Source organism: Lissotriton helveticus, chromosome 11 (genome assembly GCF_964261635.1).
Source record: "Lissotriton helveticus chromosome 11, aLisHel1.1, whole genome shotgun sequence".
NCBI classification, from domain to species: Eukaryota; Metazoa; Chordata; class Amphibia; order Caudata; family Salamandridae; genus Lissotriton; species Lissotriton helveticus.
Genome location: NC_136072.1, coordinates 1,034,051,556 through 1,034,071,730, shown reverse-complemented (window position 1 = coordinate 1,034,071,730; position 20,175 = coordinate 1,034,051,556). Strand labels below are relative to the sequence as shown.

At 42.8% G+C, this 20,175-nt stretch overlaps 1 protein-coding gene across 19 annotated transcripts in view; it reads right to left on the bottom strand.

The window, feature by feature from the left end:
- ATXN2 (ataxin 2) overlaps positions 1–20,175 on the bottom strand; it is a 1,876,777-nt gene that overhangs the window by 841,823 nt on the left and 1,014,779 nt on the right. For all 19 annotated transcript variants that reach the window (XM_078667457.1, XM_078667461.1, XM_078667458.1 and 16 more), the window contains one exon: positions 2,648–2,711. In XM_078667457.1, coding sequence (XP_078523583.1) covers positions 2,648–2,711 — 64 coding nt within the window. The remainder of the gene's footprint in view (positions 1–2,647; positions 2,712–20,175) is intronic.

Genomic DNA, 20,175 nt, shown 5'->3' with positions numbered 1-20,175 from the left:
AAAATATGAAAATATAAGTAAAAAATACAATTGGGTAATTTAGAACAGAAGCATGTTCATTGCTGGTTTCATGTAAATGTTAAATTACTGGTAAAAAATATGGAGATAGGTGGAAATTAATTATGGACAGGGAGGAATAAGCATTTTTTTCCAGGAGTTAGAGTACATTCGGGACACATATGGATTGGTAAAACAGCTTTAGTCAGCTGCTGAAACCAGTCAACTTTCGGAGGTTTGTTTCAACAGATCGCTTTTCCAAGATTCCTCTAACAAACCAGATTTTCGTCCGTTTCTCAACAAATTGAGCACATTCCAGAACTTAGGGTCCAGAATTCCAAGTAATCCTTTTTGTGCTTGTTTTTTCATACACAGTTTGTCTGAGCATCGCTAAAAGTGGATTTTGTCATGAATCCATTTTTCAGGGATCCTGGCACCATGCTCCAAAAGACCATGATCAAGGAGCAAATAAATTTGAACCTAGCCCTAAAAGGGCAATTAGCATACTTTAGATACAGATATATGTTATGTCATGCTTTAGGAAGGAGAAGCTTCAATTTGGCTATGCGTTTTCATACTTTTTGGAGTCTGTCAATGAGTTCACTGTATTTATTTTGAGATAATATGTAAGCTGCTTGGAAGAAGACTTCAATATTACACCAATATAAAAACAAAATTCAAAACATCATGCCAAGTGAAAAAGTATTGCTGTCTCAAACATATTTTGACTACAAAAAAAATAATAACCAGGGGTTTAAAAACTCAAATAATGAGTTGGATACAAATGGCTTCATATGGCCTACAAATGTAGTCTGCAGAGTGCAGAGCTCTTCTTGTGGTGGCAGAAAGAAGGAACTGAAGGTGATGCTGTGGCACATTAGAAACATGGGTTATGGTAAGACTCTTACTTGTAAAAGGATAAAGAAAATGAAATATTCACTCCCTAGGACAGTTTGAAGGCTTGCCCTTCTTTGGGTAATTGTGGGGGATATCATTTAAAGTGACAGAATTTTTCAACTCCAAGAAGCAAAGGGAAATGAACAGAGATTCATACCAAAAGCCTTATTTTGCATGCTTGAAAATACTTCTGTTGAATTAAGCATAAATACTATCTTGATATGCTTATCAGGTTGCAGAATAAGCACTACTTTATGCATAGATATTAACTTTAAAAAGTGGGAGGACCCCCTATGGGACTCAGAACAGCTTGTGAACCTGTGGAAGTCGAAAGGTTTCGATAAATGGAACCTCATTGGTATCTCTAGGATAGGAGACCTCTGGGTGAAGGGGGAAATCAAATTGTGCAGGTTCACCACGCACTACGAACGCTACTACAGAAGGGGGTCACTCCTCCGGAATCCTCGCCTCACGAGGATAGATTGTTGGACAGCTACCTGCTGTCAAAGGCCATTTCCTTGACATACAAAAAACTGATCAATCACTCCAGCGACCCACTCCGAGGCATACAAGAGAAATGGGAAAGAGTATGAAGACTGGGTAGTGATGATAGCATCCCCACAGGAGGTGGCTTGTCCAATTAAAGATACTACACAGAGTATAAATAACAGGACCATGCTAGTGAAAATGGGGGCAGCGGATGACGGGACCTGTAGGAACTGCGGGAGTGTAGGAACCTTCATGCGTATATTGTGGGAGTGCAAACACATCCAACGGTATGGGCGTAAAATACACATCATCACTGAAGTACTCTCACTCACTATCCGCCCAGAAGCCAAGAGATGTCTCTTAGAATGTGTGGGAGCCAACAGATCTGAATAGTAAGCGCATCATATGGGTAACACTGGGTCTTATGGTAGCAAAGAGAAATATTGCACAACCATGTGGGGGCCGCACACACACCAACGATAGAGACCTGGAAAAGAGACATAGACTGGTGCATGTTTAGGGAAAAGACGGTATACGTAGCCCGGGGGTGCTCCCAAAAATGGTCACATATCTGGAACTATTGGAATACATACCAAGGTGATATCTGTACCCCCCAAGCATACCCTCTCATGATGACCCACCGTCACCATAAATGCAGTGACAACTAATAAGCAGGTACTCATGTACTGATATGAATGTAACAGTAAGGCACTACGTATTTGTCTGCACTGTGATGTACGTTGTGATGTCAATTCTTATTTGTTTAATAAAAAGAATTCTAAAAAAAAAAATGAGGAAAACCAGTCTTTTATTTGAAGCACCTATTTTCCATTTCATTCTTATATTATTAGCAACATCTATCAGCTCACTAGTTTGCATCTGGTTTCTCTTCATGTGGATATATGTATATATGGTGTCACATTTGTTTCTTAACACCAATTATGTTGCAAGAGTTTAACATTAGCTTGCTGCACGTTTGACAAGTGACAAGTGAATACACTTAAGTATTCATGTTTGGCTGCACAGAAATAAATGTACTGAGCAGGTCTCTCCTCCCCCTGTAATGGGAGTGACATCCGGCAAATAAACAGTTAGCTAAGCTGCCAGCCCTTAAATAATACTTTGACTCCTGTTTGCTGCTGTTTCAGACAATCACACAATTTTTCAATAAGCTTTAACATTACTACTAACAACAACTGCATGTGCTCATCCCTCATAAACAGCAGTCTTATGTACCATCTAATTTCTAATTTATAAAACTTACTTGTGAAAATGTTCGTGGGTTGAATTCTTTTGCATTCGGATTAAGGGTAGATTTTATAACTTGCCTGCACATTAACAAAAAAAGAGTTTAATGTTAATATCATTTTGTAAAGCACAAAAACATCAAGACAATATAATGATTTGATACATTTCCAACAATTTTAGAGTACTGCAAAACATGTCTCACAGTTGAGAAACATGATAGGTGTGCAATCTCTTAACGAATAAATGCAAATAATTTACTTAGAATGGATATCGGTAAATGCTTGGAAAAAGACAATTTCATTAAACTGATGGACAAGTTACTTACATTCTGTAACGCGTTATCTCGTATAGACATGATCTAGTAGTAGATTCCTTTCCTTTGAATTTCACAGGCATCTGACTGGATCCCAACGATTTATCTTCCATCAATACCCCTGCGCCGATAGGTGGCGTCAGTCGGCTCCGTGAGATGTCGTGTTGTCAGCACCCGAAGTGGCGTACACCTATATAGACGCAACCTTGGCGCACTGACATCAGTTACTTTTCACAACTTTCCATCCCAGAAACGCACAGCCATGAAGGGTTCCTAGAAACCTGGCCACAGGGCGGGAAGGATGGGTGGTTCGGTAGGGAATCTGCGGCAAGATCATGTCTCTACCAGATAAGGCGTTACCGAAGGAAAGTAACCTGTCCATTTGATAGCGGCATCTAGCAGCATATTGCTTATCTATGAATCGATACCAAAGCAATGCCATCCCCGGAGGATGGCCTGATGACAGGTTTACACTAGAAAACCCTGCAGGACTGAGCAGCCAAAATGTCCATCACTATTGACTTGACTATCCACGTAGAAATGTTTGGTGAACGTGTGCAGAGATGCCCACACTGCTGCCTAACAGATCTCCAAGACTGGAACGCCACACTGACGTTCCGAAGGTCTAAGATAGGGTGCAGGCCATTGTCCTTCTTTGGAACCAGGAAGTAGTGGGAGTAACAACTACGACCTACTTCTGGCATCGGTACGAGCTTAAGTGCCCCCTTGGCCAAGAGGGCTGCAACTTCCTGCTGGAGAAGTACCAAGTGATCCCCCGACATGCAGTGGTACTGAGGTGGCATGGCTGGAGGGTTGGTCTCGAAAGGGAGGGAGTATCCCCTTCGGACAATCTGTAAAACCCACCTGTCCGTAGTGATGGTGCACCAGTGGGGGAGTTGTTGGCAAATCCTGCCACCCACTAGAATTTGGTGGGCTTGAAACACCTGACTAGGAAGGTTTGGAGGCAGTGGCGGCAGGGGAGGTGGTGGACTGGTCCACCCACTGGCCCCGTGTCCCACCTCTGCGGGTCCCACATCCGCGGCTGCACTGAGACTGATACTGCACAGGCCTGTGGCTCTGAAATGAATGTTTGGGTGCCCCTTCCTTGGCCACGAAAGTAAAGAAAAGCAGAAGCAGAAGGAGTGCGCGTGGCCGAAAGGCCTAAGGACTTGGCTGTAGCCCATGAGTCCTTAAAACACTTCAACGCACTATCTGCCTTGTCGCCAAAAAGGCGAGTGCCATCAAAGGGAATGTCCATCAGAGTGCTCCAGACATCCCCAAAAAAGCCAGTCGTCCTCAGCCAGGCGTGGTGGCGTAACGCCACTGTTGTGGGAATAGCTCTGCCCAGCGAGTCGGCGCTGTCAAGGCCACAACGAATTGTGAAGTTGGCTGCGTCTATCCCCTCAGCAATAGCTTGAGAGAGCGCCGTCCAGGCCTCCTCCGGACACTGAGGCAGCACCTGCGCAACCGTGTCCCACACTGAGTGGGGATAACAGCCCAAGAGGCATGCGGTGTTAACAGACCGCAGCCCTGAACGGGCAGAAGTAAAAAAATGTTGTAGCCGTGATTCAGTGAAAAAATGTTCTTCCCAAACTGTTCCAGTTTCTTGGGTTCCCTGACCGGTGCACTTGGGGACGCAGAGGCCTGGACAACCAAGCTCTCAGAGGTAGGGTGTTGGGAGAGGAAAATGTGGTCGCCCGATACCGGGTGATGGTGTCGGGCCACGTTCCTATCCATAGGAGCCCCTGTGTTGGGCCTGGACCAAGTGCCCAAAAGAACATCCGAAAGTGAGTCATTGAAAGGCAGCAGCGGTTCCGTAGAGGAAGATGCCGGCCGAAGTACTTCTGTCAGGAGGTTAGTCCTGGCGGCCACTGTAGGGAGCTCGAGGTGGAGAGCCTTGGCAGTCCTACGCAACACCACAGAATATGTACCACTCTCCTCCGTAGCCACAGTAGAAGGAGACAGTATGCCAGGTTCTGGAGTAAAATCCAGGTCACCTGCATCCTCCAAATTCTCTTCCCAGTCCTGGTCTAACTCGCACTGGGCTGCGAGGGTCCTCAGACCCCTCCCAGCCCCACAGGACCTCCTCAACCTGCCTGGCAGGCATAAAAGAGGGAGGCGGATGGAGAAAGGGATAGAAATTCCCCATCTGCATTGATCAACACTGGTCCGCCGCCGTCTCCACGTTAGGGTGTAAGTCGGGGACGGCGTCGGGCATGGAGCCGGCCGGGGACGGCGTTGGCCATGGAGCCAGTCGGTGGAGGTCGTACGAGGCCACCCGACATCGGCTGGGATCCATGCATGGATCCATGGGGGTCTTGAGGCGTGGAGACCAGAGTCGTCGATGACGTCAGGGCCAGAGCCGGCGACGAAGAGGACACCCAGTCGCACCCAAGGGGCCCGAAGGCGTTCTGGCGGGGCCCGATGGGCCAAAAAGGAGGGCCCTAGCTGAAAAAGTCCTGTAGCTGGGCCGGAATAGACAACGGACCTGGGAAGGGCGGGTAGGCTGTCGGCAACTGTGCAGGCTCCGCTGGAGCAGAGGGGTGGCACCACCCGCACCCTCAGCCATGTCGCACGACAGGCTAGGGTAAAGCGAAGAGCGACGACGCTTCTTCGAATTCTTGTGCTGCGCCATACCTGATTCCGACTGCCAAGACTTTGTTGAACGATGGTGGTGGTGGCTCCGCGACCGGCCCCTCGACCTCCCACAGGACCCGGACCTTGAACGGCGCAGACTCCCAGGCCTCCAGCAACTTTTAGGACCGCTCTTGCAAAGTTATTGGAGCCATGGCCCGGCATTCGGGGCACGACTCGGAGTCGTGGTCGCGCCCCAGGCAGTAGAGACACTCAGGGTGCAGGTTCGTCACCGACATCGTATGGGGACAAGTCGCGCAAGACTTAAAACCGGATAACCCTATACACCAGGAGTCAAAGACTAAAAAAAACAGAGACAAAAGTCCCAAAAATAACTCCGTCAAAAAGTGACTGGGGGTACCGCTCTATCTCTCTGCGCTTTCTGGTGTTAAAAAATAGAGCACGGACGCGTCTAAGTAGTTCCAGCAGTGTCATCTCTGCGACTATGATGCCAACGACGTACGCAAAGCTGCACGACGACGCTGACAAAAACTTTCTGGATCCAGTCTGATGCCGGGGGGTAATTCTAAGGTAAGGAATCTATCACTAACGTGTTTCTTTCAAATAAACAGAATGGTGGCGAATAAGGAGCAGTGCTCACAGTTCTGCAGCTGAATGGTTGCTACCCTACGTTGCATGGACTTTAGTGACACAAGAGAGTTGCCACCTTTACAAGAGAGAAATGTGCTCATATTATAAGATTCTGCAAAGGCTTAGCATGATACTTACATAAAACTTTATATAAAATCGTCTGCATTTATTTGTTACTTGGCCTTACCGTCATTGGTGACTAATTATCAGTCATGAATAATTAAGGTAGTAGTAGAATGCACTTTAAAGTGCTTTCGTTCTATATTTTACTGTTTTATGTATATACTGATAAGGGGGGGAAAAATACCGGCATTACGTGGGTTTCTTAATATTTATACCAGCTAGGATATTAGAATACTGGTCATGCTAGTAAAACACCAGCTGAGTGGCAACCCTGGTGACATAGTTGAGGGCATGAGGTATCTCACACAAACCATTGCATTGCAATTGCTTTAGGAATCACTTACTACCCTTGAAGAGGCGTTGAAGAGCTTACAGAATTAGCCCCACTCACTGCACTACTCCTCAGAGCGCCTTTTCAATTCAGACGATCCTTTTAGTATGTCTTTTGCGCACATGTAAAACAAACAAGCATGCCTAATGCCTGTGTCTTGCCAGCCTGTGTGTACAGTGCACCACAAGGAGGGAAGTCTTTCCTTTGTCAGGCAGTTTGGTGCTCGCATTCAGCAACTGTCATTGTAACTTATACACTCTACATTTTAAGAAAGAACAGTGGAGGTGCAACGGAGGAGTGGGTTGTGTGGAAGCAACGGGAAGTGGGAAGCGGCAAGAGGGAGAAAGCAACGTGGGGTAGGAGATGAAGCACACAAGAGATGGCAACATGGAGGCTGTGGGAGAAGAAAACAAAGGAGACACCAACACAAAGCGTGGGGTGTTTTTTTTGGCTGGAGAACTAGCTGGAATACAGAGAGAGCATTCATAGAGCAGGGGGAGGGTAATTTTTTGGGGGAGGGATGGGGGGGGAGAAACCAGAGGGAGAGAGCTGGAACACACATGCACTCTGATGGAGTGCTTAATCAAAAAGAAAAAAGTATTTCCCTAAAAGTGAGCAGTGGAAGAACACAGGTTAAGAGGGCATGCTCCAAGGAAGGGACAAACAAGATGGACAAGGAATGTCATCAGATCAGAAGGAGACAAATCAGCTTGTGATGTTTGGTAAACTTGACCTAAGAACTGTGTGTTTATGACAACATAAGACCACAAGTAAAAGGACAGCTTCAGTGCTTCATTCATGGTCTTTTCGGGCTTCTAGTCTAAACATATAATTCCTAGTTTCACTGCCATACAAGTCGGTGATGTTTTCAAAGATCATCACCAGGGCAAGACAACTAATAGGCGCACCAATGTGAAGGCCCCTGTCAGAAGACAAGAAAAAAATAAAAATAATATATATATATATATAGATATGTTATATATATATATATATATATAGATATATTATATATATATATATATATATATATATATATTATATATATATATATATATATATATATATATATATATATATATATATATATATATATATATATATATATAGAGTTGAGGAAATATTGGTTCTATCTTTCATTACGTGTTAAATATCACACGTTGATAAGACTCTTTGAACTGGTGCTAAATCTATTCCGCAATTAAGATGGCGATGGCAGCGGATATCTTCAGGGATAGAGAGCAAGTAGCAGATGCTCTTTTTTTAAATTTACCAGCAATTGTCACCCCTGGGCGGAAACCGAAGGAGAAAACCAATGAAGGTGATGATGTTAAATCCAAACTGAAAAAACTTGAGAAATTGCTCCGGACGGAGCTCACTAAGTGGTGGGAACAAAAAAGTTTGCAAAAATACAAAGAAGAAAATAGGGTGCCTCGTGGCTTAAGGGTACTAATAGCACCGTCATTTGAGAACCCTAACCTTCTCATGCTGAAGGAGTGGGCCCAACATAATCTCGATTCATCTATGGGCATAGTATGTATTCTAATCAAATACGCTGAAATCGATAGAGGCGAACTAATGTCTCAGATTGAAAAGCTTAACCTTGAACTGAATGCGATGGAAAATCAGGAAGTGATAACTAAAGGGCGGGAAGAGATCAAAAAACGCCTAAACAAATATGAAGAGACTATCAAAACCCGCAAAGTATTTAAATTCGCCAGAGACAAAGCCGACTATGAGAATGGGAGGATATTTACATTCTCTAGGAAGTTTGAATCAGTTAAAAGACAAGCACTTACTTCATCTGTGCCAGTGTCAGCAAGTACATCTCAAACCACAACAACTCAACAGGCTGTAGCCCCCGAGCAATGTGATACTGATTTGAGTTCTGTGTATAGTAGTGGGGGTTCTGACGAAGATACCAATGAACTTCAAGCTGGGGTTAGTAGATTTACTCCATCTGAGGAATTGGTTTTTATGGTGGAAGATCGGCACAACACCTTAAGGTCGAGGGGAGTACAACAAGCAAGAGGAAGAGGCGAAACAAATCCCGTAAAGAGAGGAGGAAACGCCAACAACTACACAAAAAAGAAAAGAGGAAGGGGGAATGCCCAAGCACAATCATAAGCAAAGTTTTGAGTTCTCCCAACACATTAATTTCAGATGATGCAACTTCACTCACTGAATTGGTGATCAATAAAGATGAAAATGAGGAGAAAAAAGAAAAAAATGAAAATAACCTGGAAAAATCTAAAAATAAAAAAGACAAATCTACAGTTGATACTGCAGTAGAGAACACTGTGATTAACTTGACGGAACTTAATCTTAATGTAGCAGAAACCCAGCTTTTATCTTTGGGACTTTCTTTTTGTCCACACAATGGTTTCAAATACGTCCAAGCGAGAATTGATACCTTTAAATTCATTAGGAAATTGAAGCTTCTTAAATTTCATACGACCAACAAAAAGACTGAAAAAGCCAATAAGATTTTGAATGAATCTCAGAGTAACAAGAACTTTTCCATAGCTGATACTAAAGCGTTGAAAGTTGCTCATTCTTTGGCCAATGATGAGAATGACCCTGCTACCAACACCCAGGAAGTTTTGGGCTCTATGGGTATCAACAGTGGAAGTGCTGGGACTTTTGTCCCTGTGATGCCTAGGGATGCCATTGACATTTTTAGCGATCGAGTCATTGAGGACTTAAAAGAACTAAATCGGACGGTGGCTAAGAGTAACAAACAGAGGAGTTTCAGAGATCAACAATATTCACAGTTGATTCGTAAAATCAAATCTAATGGCAATATTATTGTCAACAAAGCAGATAAAGGTGGAAATGTCGTTTTATGGCCACGTACAATGTATTTACAGGAAGCGGAAAGACAATTGAGTGACCCTGCCTGTTACAGGAAAGCCTCATTTAACGAACTGAATAAAGTAAAATCATTGGTACATACTGATCTGGCATCTTGGAAAAGGGAAGGATTAATCAGTAAAAAGGAATTTGACTTTCTTAAAAAGGATTTTCCTATCATTCCAACACTATATCTTTTACCAAAGATTCATAAAGGCATCACGCCTGTGCCTGGGCGACCTATCATCTCTGCCCAGAATGGACTTTTGGAACCCCTTTCCAAATATGTCGACTACTATCTACATGAATACATGGAGGCCTTACCGAGTTATTTAAGGGACACTAATGACTTCCTGGTAAAATTGAAAGAAGTTGTGTGGAAACCTAACTATTTGTTTCTTGTTATGGACATCACGTCTCTTTATACCTCCATTAATCATAGTGATGGAATAAATGCAATTGAATATTTTTTGTCTACAAGAGACATCAAGTATTATGAACACAGCAAAATGCTTATTTCCATGATTAATTTATGCCTTAACAACAATTTTTTCTTATTTAACAATGAGATCTTCCAACAGATGCGTGGCGTTGCCATGGGCGCGTGCTTCTCCCCCAGTTACGCGTGTTTACACGTGGGCTGGTGGGAGAGGCACGTCCTTGGTGGGCTTCGCAGCTGTCTGGAGGAGGAGGAAACAGGCATTGTAAAGATGTGGTGTTTTATTGATGATGTTTTCATAGTTTGGCAGGGTTGTAAATCGTCAGCTGAGAACTTTGTCAGTAACATCAATGACAACTCTTGTCATGTATTCCTATCGGTTCTGAATCGATCCCCCTATTCCTGACCCTATTCTAGTTAAACAAACCAACAAGTTAACTAGCAGTCAGCCCATGAGGCAGAAAACCCCCATGATGCAGATACCGTTATCTGACGCAGTCACACTACGGCACAGGAACGTGTTATCTGATTAGGTCATAACGCTTGCGATCTAATTAGACAAGCGATATTCCTCCAGCCCCTGATAAGGCATACGGAGTTCTCATAACAAATCAAACCTATGACAACCTGGGCAAAACCCTGCGGCCATTGTTTTGATTTCACCGAGAACTTTAGTAAAAGAATGTGCTAACGAGCAAGTCGTATGACATCTTTATTGACGTATCTATGTCCATCCTTACGTCAATCCCGGCACCTTAAAGGTATAAATATTACCGATCTTGCCATATGCAAACACACGCGTGGTGACGAGACGGAGCAGCCATACTTGCCGAAGCCGAGAGCAGAGCAGACCCCGCTGGCAACAGCCCCGCCTTTCTGACGCGCTGAGAGACGCGCTGCTTTCTCCTGCCGAGAATCCAGCACCGGCGTTTCCGGGTAGCCCTCGCAGGCAGCCTGGAATATCGAGACCAGAGAGAGAGATACCATTCCTCATTCATCCTAACTTCCAGGTACAGAACTGAGTAACCCCTCACAGAGAATTCTTTAGTTATTCACTTGGCAAAAACTAACTTAACTTAAACTGTAACTTTCTATTCCCGCCCACGTATTAGACTTAGGTCAGGTACACGGGGTAGGCGTATCTAGAAACACCAGTTGAGTACGTTTAGTCAAATGTATATGTGTATGTAATATATTTTATTCATTTTAAAACATCTTATGGCTTAGAAACCATATCAATGTTTTTACAGTATTACTTTATACTATTGCTTTTAATGTATGCACTTTACTTAACTATAAGTATCGCAATAATATCGATCCATTTCTCTTGTACGAGAAAAGAGACTGATCAATAAATAACACCTTTTTATTGAACACGCCCGTCTCTTCCTTTTCTCTACATTCTGATGAGACTAAGAATGCACGTACTGACTGAGTAAAATAAATTGCCTTTTGTTCACACGACTCTCGAGATTGACTCTTGATTAGGGGAGAGCAAAGTTGTCATGTTCTATGGTTGTCAGAAACTAAATCCCTTCTTGTCTAATCAGGGAAGTTAAGTCCTCCTTGAACATTCGAGAAAGTTTCTAGCGAACTCTGAGCTACGCTGGCAAACCCAAAACTTTAAGTCTAGTATCGACAGTAGTAGACCTAGTTAACGTCTGGCCTAGGCCTTTACTGCTGTAGGTATTATTCCAATGCGCAGAGCCTATTGGGAAGATAGGAACTACACTACATGGCGCCCAACGCGTTTGGAAAGGGCGATAAAACTAACGTAAGACATTTAGAGTAACTCAGTCGTGCTTTCTCACTCAGACCCCTTTTCCCAAATACTCCAAAGACGTCTGGAGTGGGTGAAAGGTTATATCCGCCAGACCTCGCAGGAGGGAACTCCTATGTATGGTTCTTGGTATAGTCAACGTTGAAGGATAAACAGTTCCAAAATATTGTGCATCTAATCTTTGTTCCATAAGAAACCTGATCTGCAAACAAAAGACATAAGTTTCCTGTCGGTAAAATGGCAGAGAGTGATGATGAAAGAGAGGCAGTTAGATTAGCAACTGAACTCGCAGATGCTGATGCTACCATGCAAGCAGCAGACGCGGATATAATACTCATTCCGGTCATCAAAAGGAGATCTATAACCTTAAAACTTATAGAAAATGGACTGACACCTAGAGGTGGCACAGTCATATTCGTAATTGAGGCACACGAATATCGGCAGACAGAGGTATACTATTCATGGATACATTTTCCAGCAGCAAATGCTGTAACAAAGTACTTCCACTACTACAAAATAGAGGAACCTCCTGAAATGTACACTGCTTTCGAGGAGGTGGAAGTACCACTCAAATTCCAAGAGCATTTGCTCTTATTTGATGGCGCCCTAAAACATAATAATCACATCACCAGGCTCGCTCCTTTAGGTAGACCAGGAGCAACGTGGCCGGTCTTAGCCGGATACACACCACACCCAGACATCGAAGGGATGTCTACAGGAGAGCTGTTAATACAGCTAAAACAATTACTAAAAATTCATAGACAATTAGTCCAATATGTAATGCGGACTTCAACAATTCAGCCAGCGATTAAACTTCCACAGCTGACCCCTCACCAGGGGAACACAAATAAAATTACACCACAGAACATCCAATCCTGCCTAGGTAAAGTACCGGCTAAACGGGAACAAATACCATTCTGGTTGGCACAGAAAATTACCCAAATAGAGGCGGTGTTTCCTGACACCACCCCGCTAGAAAAACACAGGATTCTGACTATCTGTCTTCCAATGGGAATCGCACCACACAGAGGACTGTGACACTTGGGGTACAGTCTTTGCTTCCATCTACACAAAAACGCACGGTGTTCCATCCATTTCGGTGATACCAGATGTGCTAAAACAAATTCAAGACGAATACGGTCCAGAACCTGCTTTAACTCTTGGTATGAAATTACTGAAAGACTTCAAGCAGGTCTCGGCTATATTATTAGCCAATATAAAAGGTGAAGCAGCAAACGTGGCGATCCGCCAGAGGTTAAAAGAGACAGATATAGCAGACCAACCAGCTGAAATTGCCAGAATCATAGAAAAATCCTATGAGGAACTAGGTAGAGATAGTTTAGGTGGAATACCAGTAAAACCGCAACTGACTGAAAGTCCAGGAAAAATATTTTTTAATAACAATTCACCAAAAAAGAACTGGGATGGAAACAAACAATCCAATCCTAAAGAAAAGAAATTCCAGTCCAGAGGAAGGTCTCCTAGGCGAAGAGAAAAATCTCCAAACCGAAGACAGAGGTCACCGCAGAGTGACCCCTCTGGGAATAGATATAACCTTAGAAATAGGGATAATATTAAAAAACCTGATAGATATCAAGACATTGATACACGTCCCTCTCAATCTTTTCAGAATTCCTCGCAGAAATCGGAAAGAAGAGGACGATCAGAACAAAGAGAAGAGCACGCCAAGTCCAAAGACAAGGAACCTGCTCAGCTAAAAAAGAAATTACAATTTCCAAAAAAGAAGGTAGCCAGTATCAAGGTAGTTAACAATGCCGAGAATACTGAGGACACAACTGAAAAACGGAGAGTGGGCTCAGACAATGCTAGACAGTGCAGCAGAAGTGAGCATAGCTCGCAAAGTCCTTATGAATCATCTGGAGACAGTGGACACGAATGAATATCTTCAAGTGGAAACTGCAGACACCAGGGTTAGCAAACCTCACAAGATATACGAGATAACATTACGTATAGAGGGAGATAAGACTAGGAAAATAAGGGGACTATTTTGGGATAACCTCTCCAAGGGTTATGACATCCTTCTAGCTGAAAAAGACTGGCCACCAGAGTTTGTCAGGGAGTGCCCTCATGGCGAAGAAGTAATTATGCCTGCCTTCTCAAATCAAATTCCAATTCATAAAAAATACACACTTGCTAGAAAGTGGGCAGTGGCTCTAGCACCTGCTTTATATAAAAATCATGTAGGATGGGATGAGGATTCTCCTCCTCACAAAATCCAGTTAAAATCACAACCTACTGCACAAAGGCAGTACCCAATTAAGCAAGAAGCTAAAAAACAGGTAAATGAAATACTAGATCAGCTAGAATACCAGGGGGTGATTGAAACTTGCACCTCACAAATGAACAATCCTTTGTTTCCGGTCTCCAAACCAGACAATTCATATCGTCTAGTTTTGGATTACCGACACCTTAACACATGTTGCAAAACTTTTGCAGTGCAAAACTTTTGCAGTGCAAAACTCACACAGTGCTGCACTAATGAATAACATAGTGCGCAAAAAATACAAAACAACCTTGGACATCTCCAATGGATTCTTTTGTCAAAACATAGCACCAGAGAGCAGATATTTAACTGCATTCTCAGTAAATGGCACTCAAAAACAATTCTGTCGGTTAGCCCAGGGGTACAAGAACAGCCCGGGGGTATTCTCAGCGAGAGTAACAGAATTACTTCAACTATATGATGATGAAGCATTATCTTATGTCGATGACATTTACTTAACAGATGATGACTTGGAGACTCACTTGAAAAGAGTGAACACCATAATACTTGGGTTCGCAGCAGAGGGTTACAAATTCAACTTTAAAAAGTCCAGAATTGCCCATCTGACGGTCCTATTCTTAGGATATGAGTTATCAAGTGAAGGCAAAAGCCTGGCTGACAATTTCCTAGAGAAATGTGCCGTACTCCAAGCACCTAGAACACTAAAAAACCTACAGTCAATTCTAGGCTTCCTAAATTTCGGAAGAACATACATTGCAAATTACGCAGAAAGGGTCAAACCCCTTTATGATCTAATTAAACCAGACTTTAAAAGATCCAGTTGGACTCAAATACACACAGAAATTTTGAGATCCTTACAAACAGACATGCTAATTAAAACAAAATTAGAAACACGTGATAACACACGCAATCTTGTGATTCGAGTCATCCCAGGGAGATGCGGATTCACATACCTGACCTCTAATGAGGGGGAAAAGGTACCAATTGCATTCAAATCACACTTGTACACTAAGGCTGAAATGAAATTTAGCCCAACGGAAAAAATTCTTACAGCAACACAGACAGCTATAGCAAAAGAACGAGCCCTGGCACAAGGTAAACGAATAATAATCGTGACACTAATACCAGCCCTAGAGGCGGTAACAAAGGCAAGCATTCCAAATGCTAAAGCACTCCATCCGAGATGGATACAATGGGCTAATTCTCTTGCTGCAACAGACGTGGTGTACGAATTTGATCCTTACTTAAAAACACAAGAATTTCTCCAATATGAATTTGAATGTCCTCCGCCAACCGAAATTCTGCCTCTAGACCACTACAGCTGTATAATATATACAGACGGATCAGCACAACCCGCAGTGGGGGGTAAGCAAGCTTACAGTGCTGCGTGCGCGATCGTAAAAGGCCGCTGGCACGAAGGAAAATTTAAACCAGCAATCACTAAAACACAATCTTTAGGAGATTGTACAGCTCAGCGAGCTGAACTACTGGCGTTCAAGATGGCGCTTGAAAATACCGATCGAGAATTCCCCACACTCATAGTGTGCGATTCGTATTATTGCGTTCAATCTTACAATGAATACTTGCAGATCTGGCTTCAGAATGGTTTCAAGGATGCGAAAGGTGGCACAATCAAGCATAAAATGCTCTGGGAACAAGTAGTTCTTTTACAAAAAGAACTACCAAAGACTCACGTGATACATACGCTGAGTCATCAACGTGATGGCGTTCACGTTGCAGGGAATTCATTGGCTGACGAGGCCGCGAAGGCAGCTGTGCAAACGGCTTCCGTAGCTGCCGTCACCCGGTCAAAAACAAAAATAGACAGCGAAATATTACAAGCTGTCAGCGCTTCAGAAAAGGATTCGATAGAACCACTCCCTAAAGGCTTTCCAGTAAAATACTCATACATAATCGATGCAAACTCCGTCCCTTTTGCTCGAATCCCTGGAGTGGGGGATAGAGTGATTCCAAACATGGACAGGAGAAACTTGTTAATCGCAGACGCACACATGGGCGAGGGTCTCAGACACCTTAAATTAAAAGATTCTCTGGAAGAATTACAATCACGGTACTGGTGGCCAGGCATGAGCCTGCGTCACACCATGTTTGTAAAACGCTGCCCAAACAGCAATAGAGATCGCAGTGGGGAGAGAAACAGTTTGATACCTCGTCGTATTACGGCAGATAATATTACCAGTAAAAAGAATGGCTTGCGATTAACATATACAGGCTAGTTTCCACTTATAATGTAGATCACCAGCACTCGGCTGACGTCCGGACTGTTATACAAAGATTTGCGAGTCTAAATGGCATATACGCTAAGAGCATGCTACGTTCGACCATTGTTTTCACTCAAGCCCACCAGCCTGGGGGGAAACATGGCCGAATGAGCACAGTCCAGCGGGAATCTTCTCACTTCCTTCCTGAGGGTACGGGATGGTGTAAAGAAAAAACCAAGGCATAAAGCAATCTATAGCAGAAAGGATATTAGGTTCGGGAGCTGGGTGGGTCAAACATCTAATAAGTGTCCAACGTAGTCTCAATAACTTGCCAAGAAATTCTCTGAAGGGATTCAGTGCGTACGAATTATTATTTGGAACTAGGATGATGATCTCTGACATTGATAGTCAGACTTCAGTGGTGAAAGAAAAAAGCTTTGATATCAAAGACCGTTTGGCTATTTTGCAGGACTTAAACAAAACAAGAAAAGACCTGAGCAACATAAAGTTGAAACAACAGCCAACAACCACTGAAGAACCACCACCTGTCCCAGCAAGACCTGTCTGGATTCCAAAAGTCGGGGATCTAGTCAGGGAAAAGATCGCGGTAAAGAAGAATTTGGGCCTTCTTACAGAAAAGCAGTTCCTGTCTTGTCTGTCAACGGGACAAGATCAGTTGTACTACCGCCACTTGCTGGTAAAAAGGAGAACCGAGTTGTATCAATCGACCTGGTAAAACCACAACATGTGGCCGATAACAAACAGTAGGCCAAGTGGACTCCCAATAAGTAGCAGAACACCAAGGTTTGCTACCAGTACAGAGGTCCTAACGAAGAGGCTCATCACATTCGAAACGCCTACAGAAGAACAACAAGGACTATGCAACAATGCAATAGAACTCAGACCTCTGAAAACCCAAATAAATTTTTTTAGCAGAGACACACCTATCTATAATGAAGTACCAAGTGAAAATGCAAGAAACAAAAATCCTGAACCAATTGGAACAATTGACAGAACTGCATCCGGCTACTTCATAAACTTCGATGATTCCTCTGAAAGCCTCAGTGAATCAAAGACACAGCCATCATCAAAATCCTTTAAAGACAAAGCTAAGGAACTTTTGAAACAACTGAAAGAAACATATCTGATTTCTCCATGGATTGAATTTTGGGTGGGTTTTGGTGCATTTATCCTTATACTTTGGCTCATCATGGTACTTACTTTGGGACGCTTCATTGAGGGAAAATATGCCAAAATGGACACAGCAAGTCAGAAAATCAACTTGATCCTCAAACCACACACATCTTCACACGTCGAGAAAAGAGAACTTTCTTCAGCCAACTTCACAGCCAATCCGATACCTGGTGGGGTAGCCTGGGACAACACTGACTATGAAATTTATGGTCCGGTCGAGATCCTGAAATATCCACACCAAATTAAGATCTCATTGAGTGACTTTGCAAAACCAAACTCATTTGCTGATGATTGGGACTTCGAAAGCATTAATAATATGATGTCTGACTTAGTAATGTCTGCTAAATTTACCAAACATGATTATTTGCAGGGTTCTACAAATTATGACAGTATGTATTGCTATAACCACTATGGTAACCACTTTTTACATAGATCTGCACAACCTAGAAATGTTTTAAATTATAATCAATGGGAACATTGTGCAACACCTCCAAAAGGGAGCTCAAGAACCGTTTACGACAAATATTCATATTTTTCAGGTTTTAACACAAGTAATGCTGAAACATTTTATTTTAAATTGTCAAACAAGACAGGAACCAAAACCATGATAACCAACACAAAATTGTTATATTCAGACTCATTTTTTGAACAAATGAATACTTTTGGTTTTGAATATTGGGACAAAAATGTTGAATTGAAAAGTGTTTGGGGTACAAAAGAATGGCAAGTACAGGGTATAGAAGCTTTGTTTAGAGCCTGCATGATCCCAGAACAAATGATATTTTTAAATGACACTGTTCAACAGACAACCTGTCTTGGCTTAGCCAAAATCAAAGATTTAAATAAACCGTCTATTCCAAAGCCAACAATGTTTAGCAATAACTCTGATACAGATGAAGAGATAGACGTAAACCATATATTAAACCAAAACAGAACACATCCTGATTGGAAACAGTGGTTGATCTGGCCCACAGATACTAATAACTGTCAAGACAGATTCCTGAACAAAACACAGGGGTTCAAAATGACCAGGCCAGACCCTAGATATCCTCAAAGACATCACCCAGGGATAATAACCACCTACAGTGTGGGTAAATTATGCCTTCAATGGCTACAAACTTCCACACTGGCAGAAATTAAGCAACACCTAACTTTACTTACTGATGGTGCTGACTTGCGTGATTTCACTTTGGGACCACGCAAACAGCGTCAAAAGCGTTTCATAGCAGCCTCTGTATATGCAGCATACAATGAGGCCTGGAAGGTTACTCAAATTGAAACAGCAGAGAGAATACGGGAAATTGACCGTATTAATTTGGAAAAATCACTTTCTGTAGTGGACAATGGGTTAATGACTCTGTCCTCCAGAATTTTTTCTTTGGACAGCATTGTGTCGTCAGCAATCGATATATTATCGCAAGACTTACTGTTATTACAACATGGTCAGTCACAATTGCGTTCTATTGTACAGCTTGGCTGGACGTTACAAAATTTGCGTTCAGGCTATGTGCCTTGGCGTTTAATCAACACAACGTCACTATTCCAAATCTTTAACCTTACTGATAAGACAAATCGGTATGGCGCAAAAGGGTGCTGATTATACAATCTTCAGCATTGAAAAACTAGAAAGATTACCAATGACAATGTCAGAACGACCTGTCAGTGAATGGATAATACACGGAATCATAAATATTCCAATCTCAACCTTCAGGTTTCAATACTGCCAAAAATATATACAGGCTGGCATGTACGAGAAATTGGGAAAAGGGTACCTTAAAACAACATGGAACCTGCCCTATTCACATGCATGTGTCAGTAATAAAGGACAGAAAGTGTTTCTTAGTGGCAACAATTGTGCGATGTCACTGAGTGGCACACTTCTGTGTAACGGAATTAGTTTGCATGGAGCCTGTGAAGGGAATTCATACAACCTTTCATGTCACCAGCAAGGCGCACCTGCAACAGAAATAGAACCATTCTTTCAAAGACTCTATAATGGGAGTTACATTCTTATTGTAGACCGCAAATGTTGTAGTCTTATGCCCGGGACTCCTTATCTAGTTACTACGACTGCGAAGGTCAAGTGCTGTGGACGCTCATTGTTCCCCAGCTCCTTCCCAGACAGGGAGGCAAGGGCATGGCCCGATTTGAAAATTACTTCTATTCGAATAGATACTTTAAGCAGAATGAAAACAGTCCTTCTTCAGACGCCTACCAGGCTCTCGTCATCAAAAGAAACGTATGATCTACAAGTCGCAAGGACGACTGCAGAGATACATACATTATTATCAACTAATTCCCCCGTACATTCCGCGGAAATCCTGAATGAAATCTTAAATATTTCTGATACCAATGGGGTCTCAAAGGTATTTAAGACAGTATTTTCGATGGCATTAACACCATTCAAAGCCATACTGGGTATTTTTCCAGATTTCGTCCATTCGATTTTTGGCGGACTTCCCCTGATCCTGGGACTAATTGCAGGAATCCTATTCTTAGTCCTTATTTTTCGTTATGGCAACCCATGTCACAGACAAAACTCTTGCGACAAGGGAAGAAACAATCCTAGCCATTGGATACCGGGACCGGATATCAAAAATCCTGGGACTTTCCCGGCTTAGAGACCTGAACATGACTTGGTTTCTATCATTTCGACCAATGTGGCAAAGATGTGTTTTACCTGTATTGAGGTGTCTGCTATGCAGAGAAGAATGCGTGTTAGACACCTGTCTGACGCTACAATCGGATGCGCCGATGGATGCACTAACATTGTTGAGCCCGATCAAGGTTCATGCTTTGTGCTGCCCTCAAAGGCTACCAAT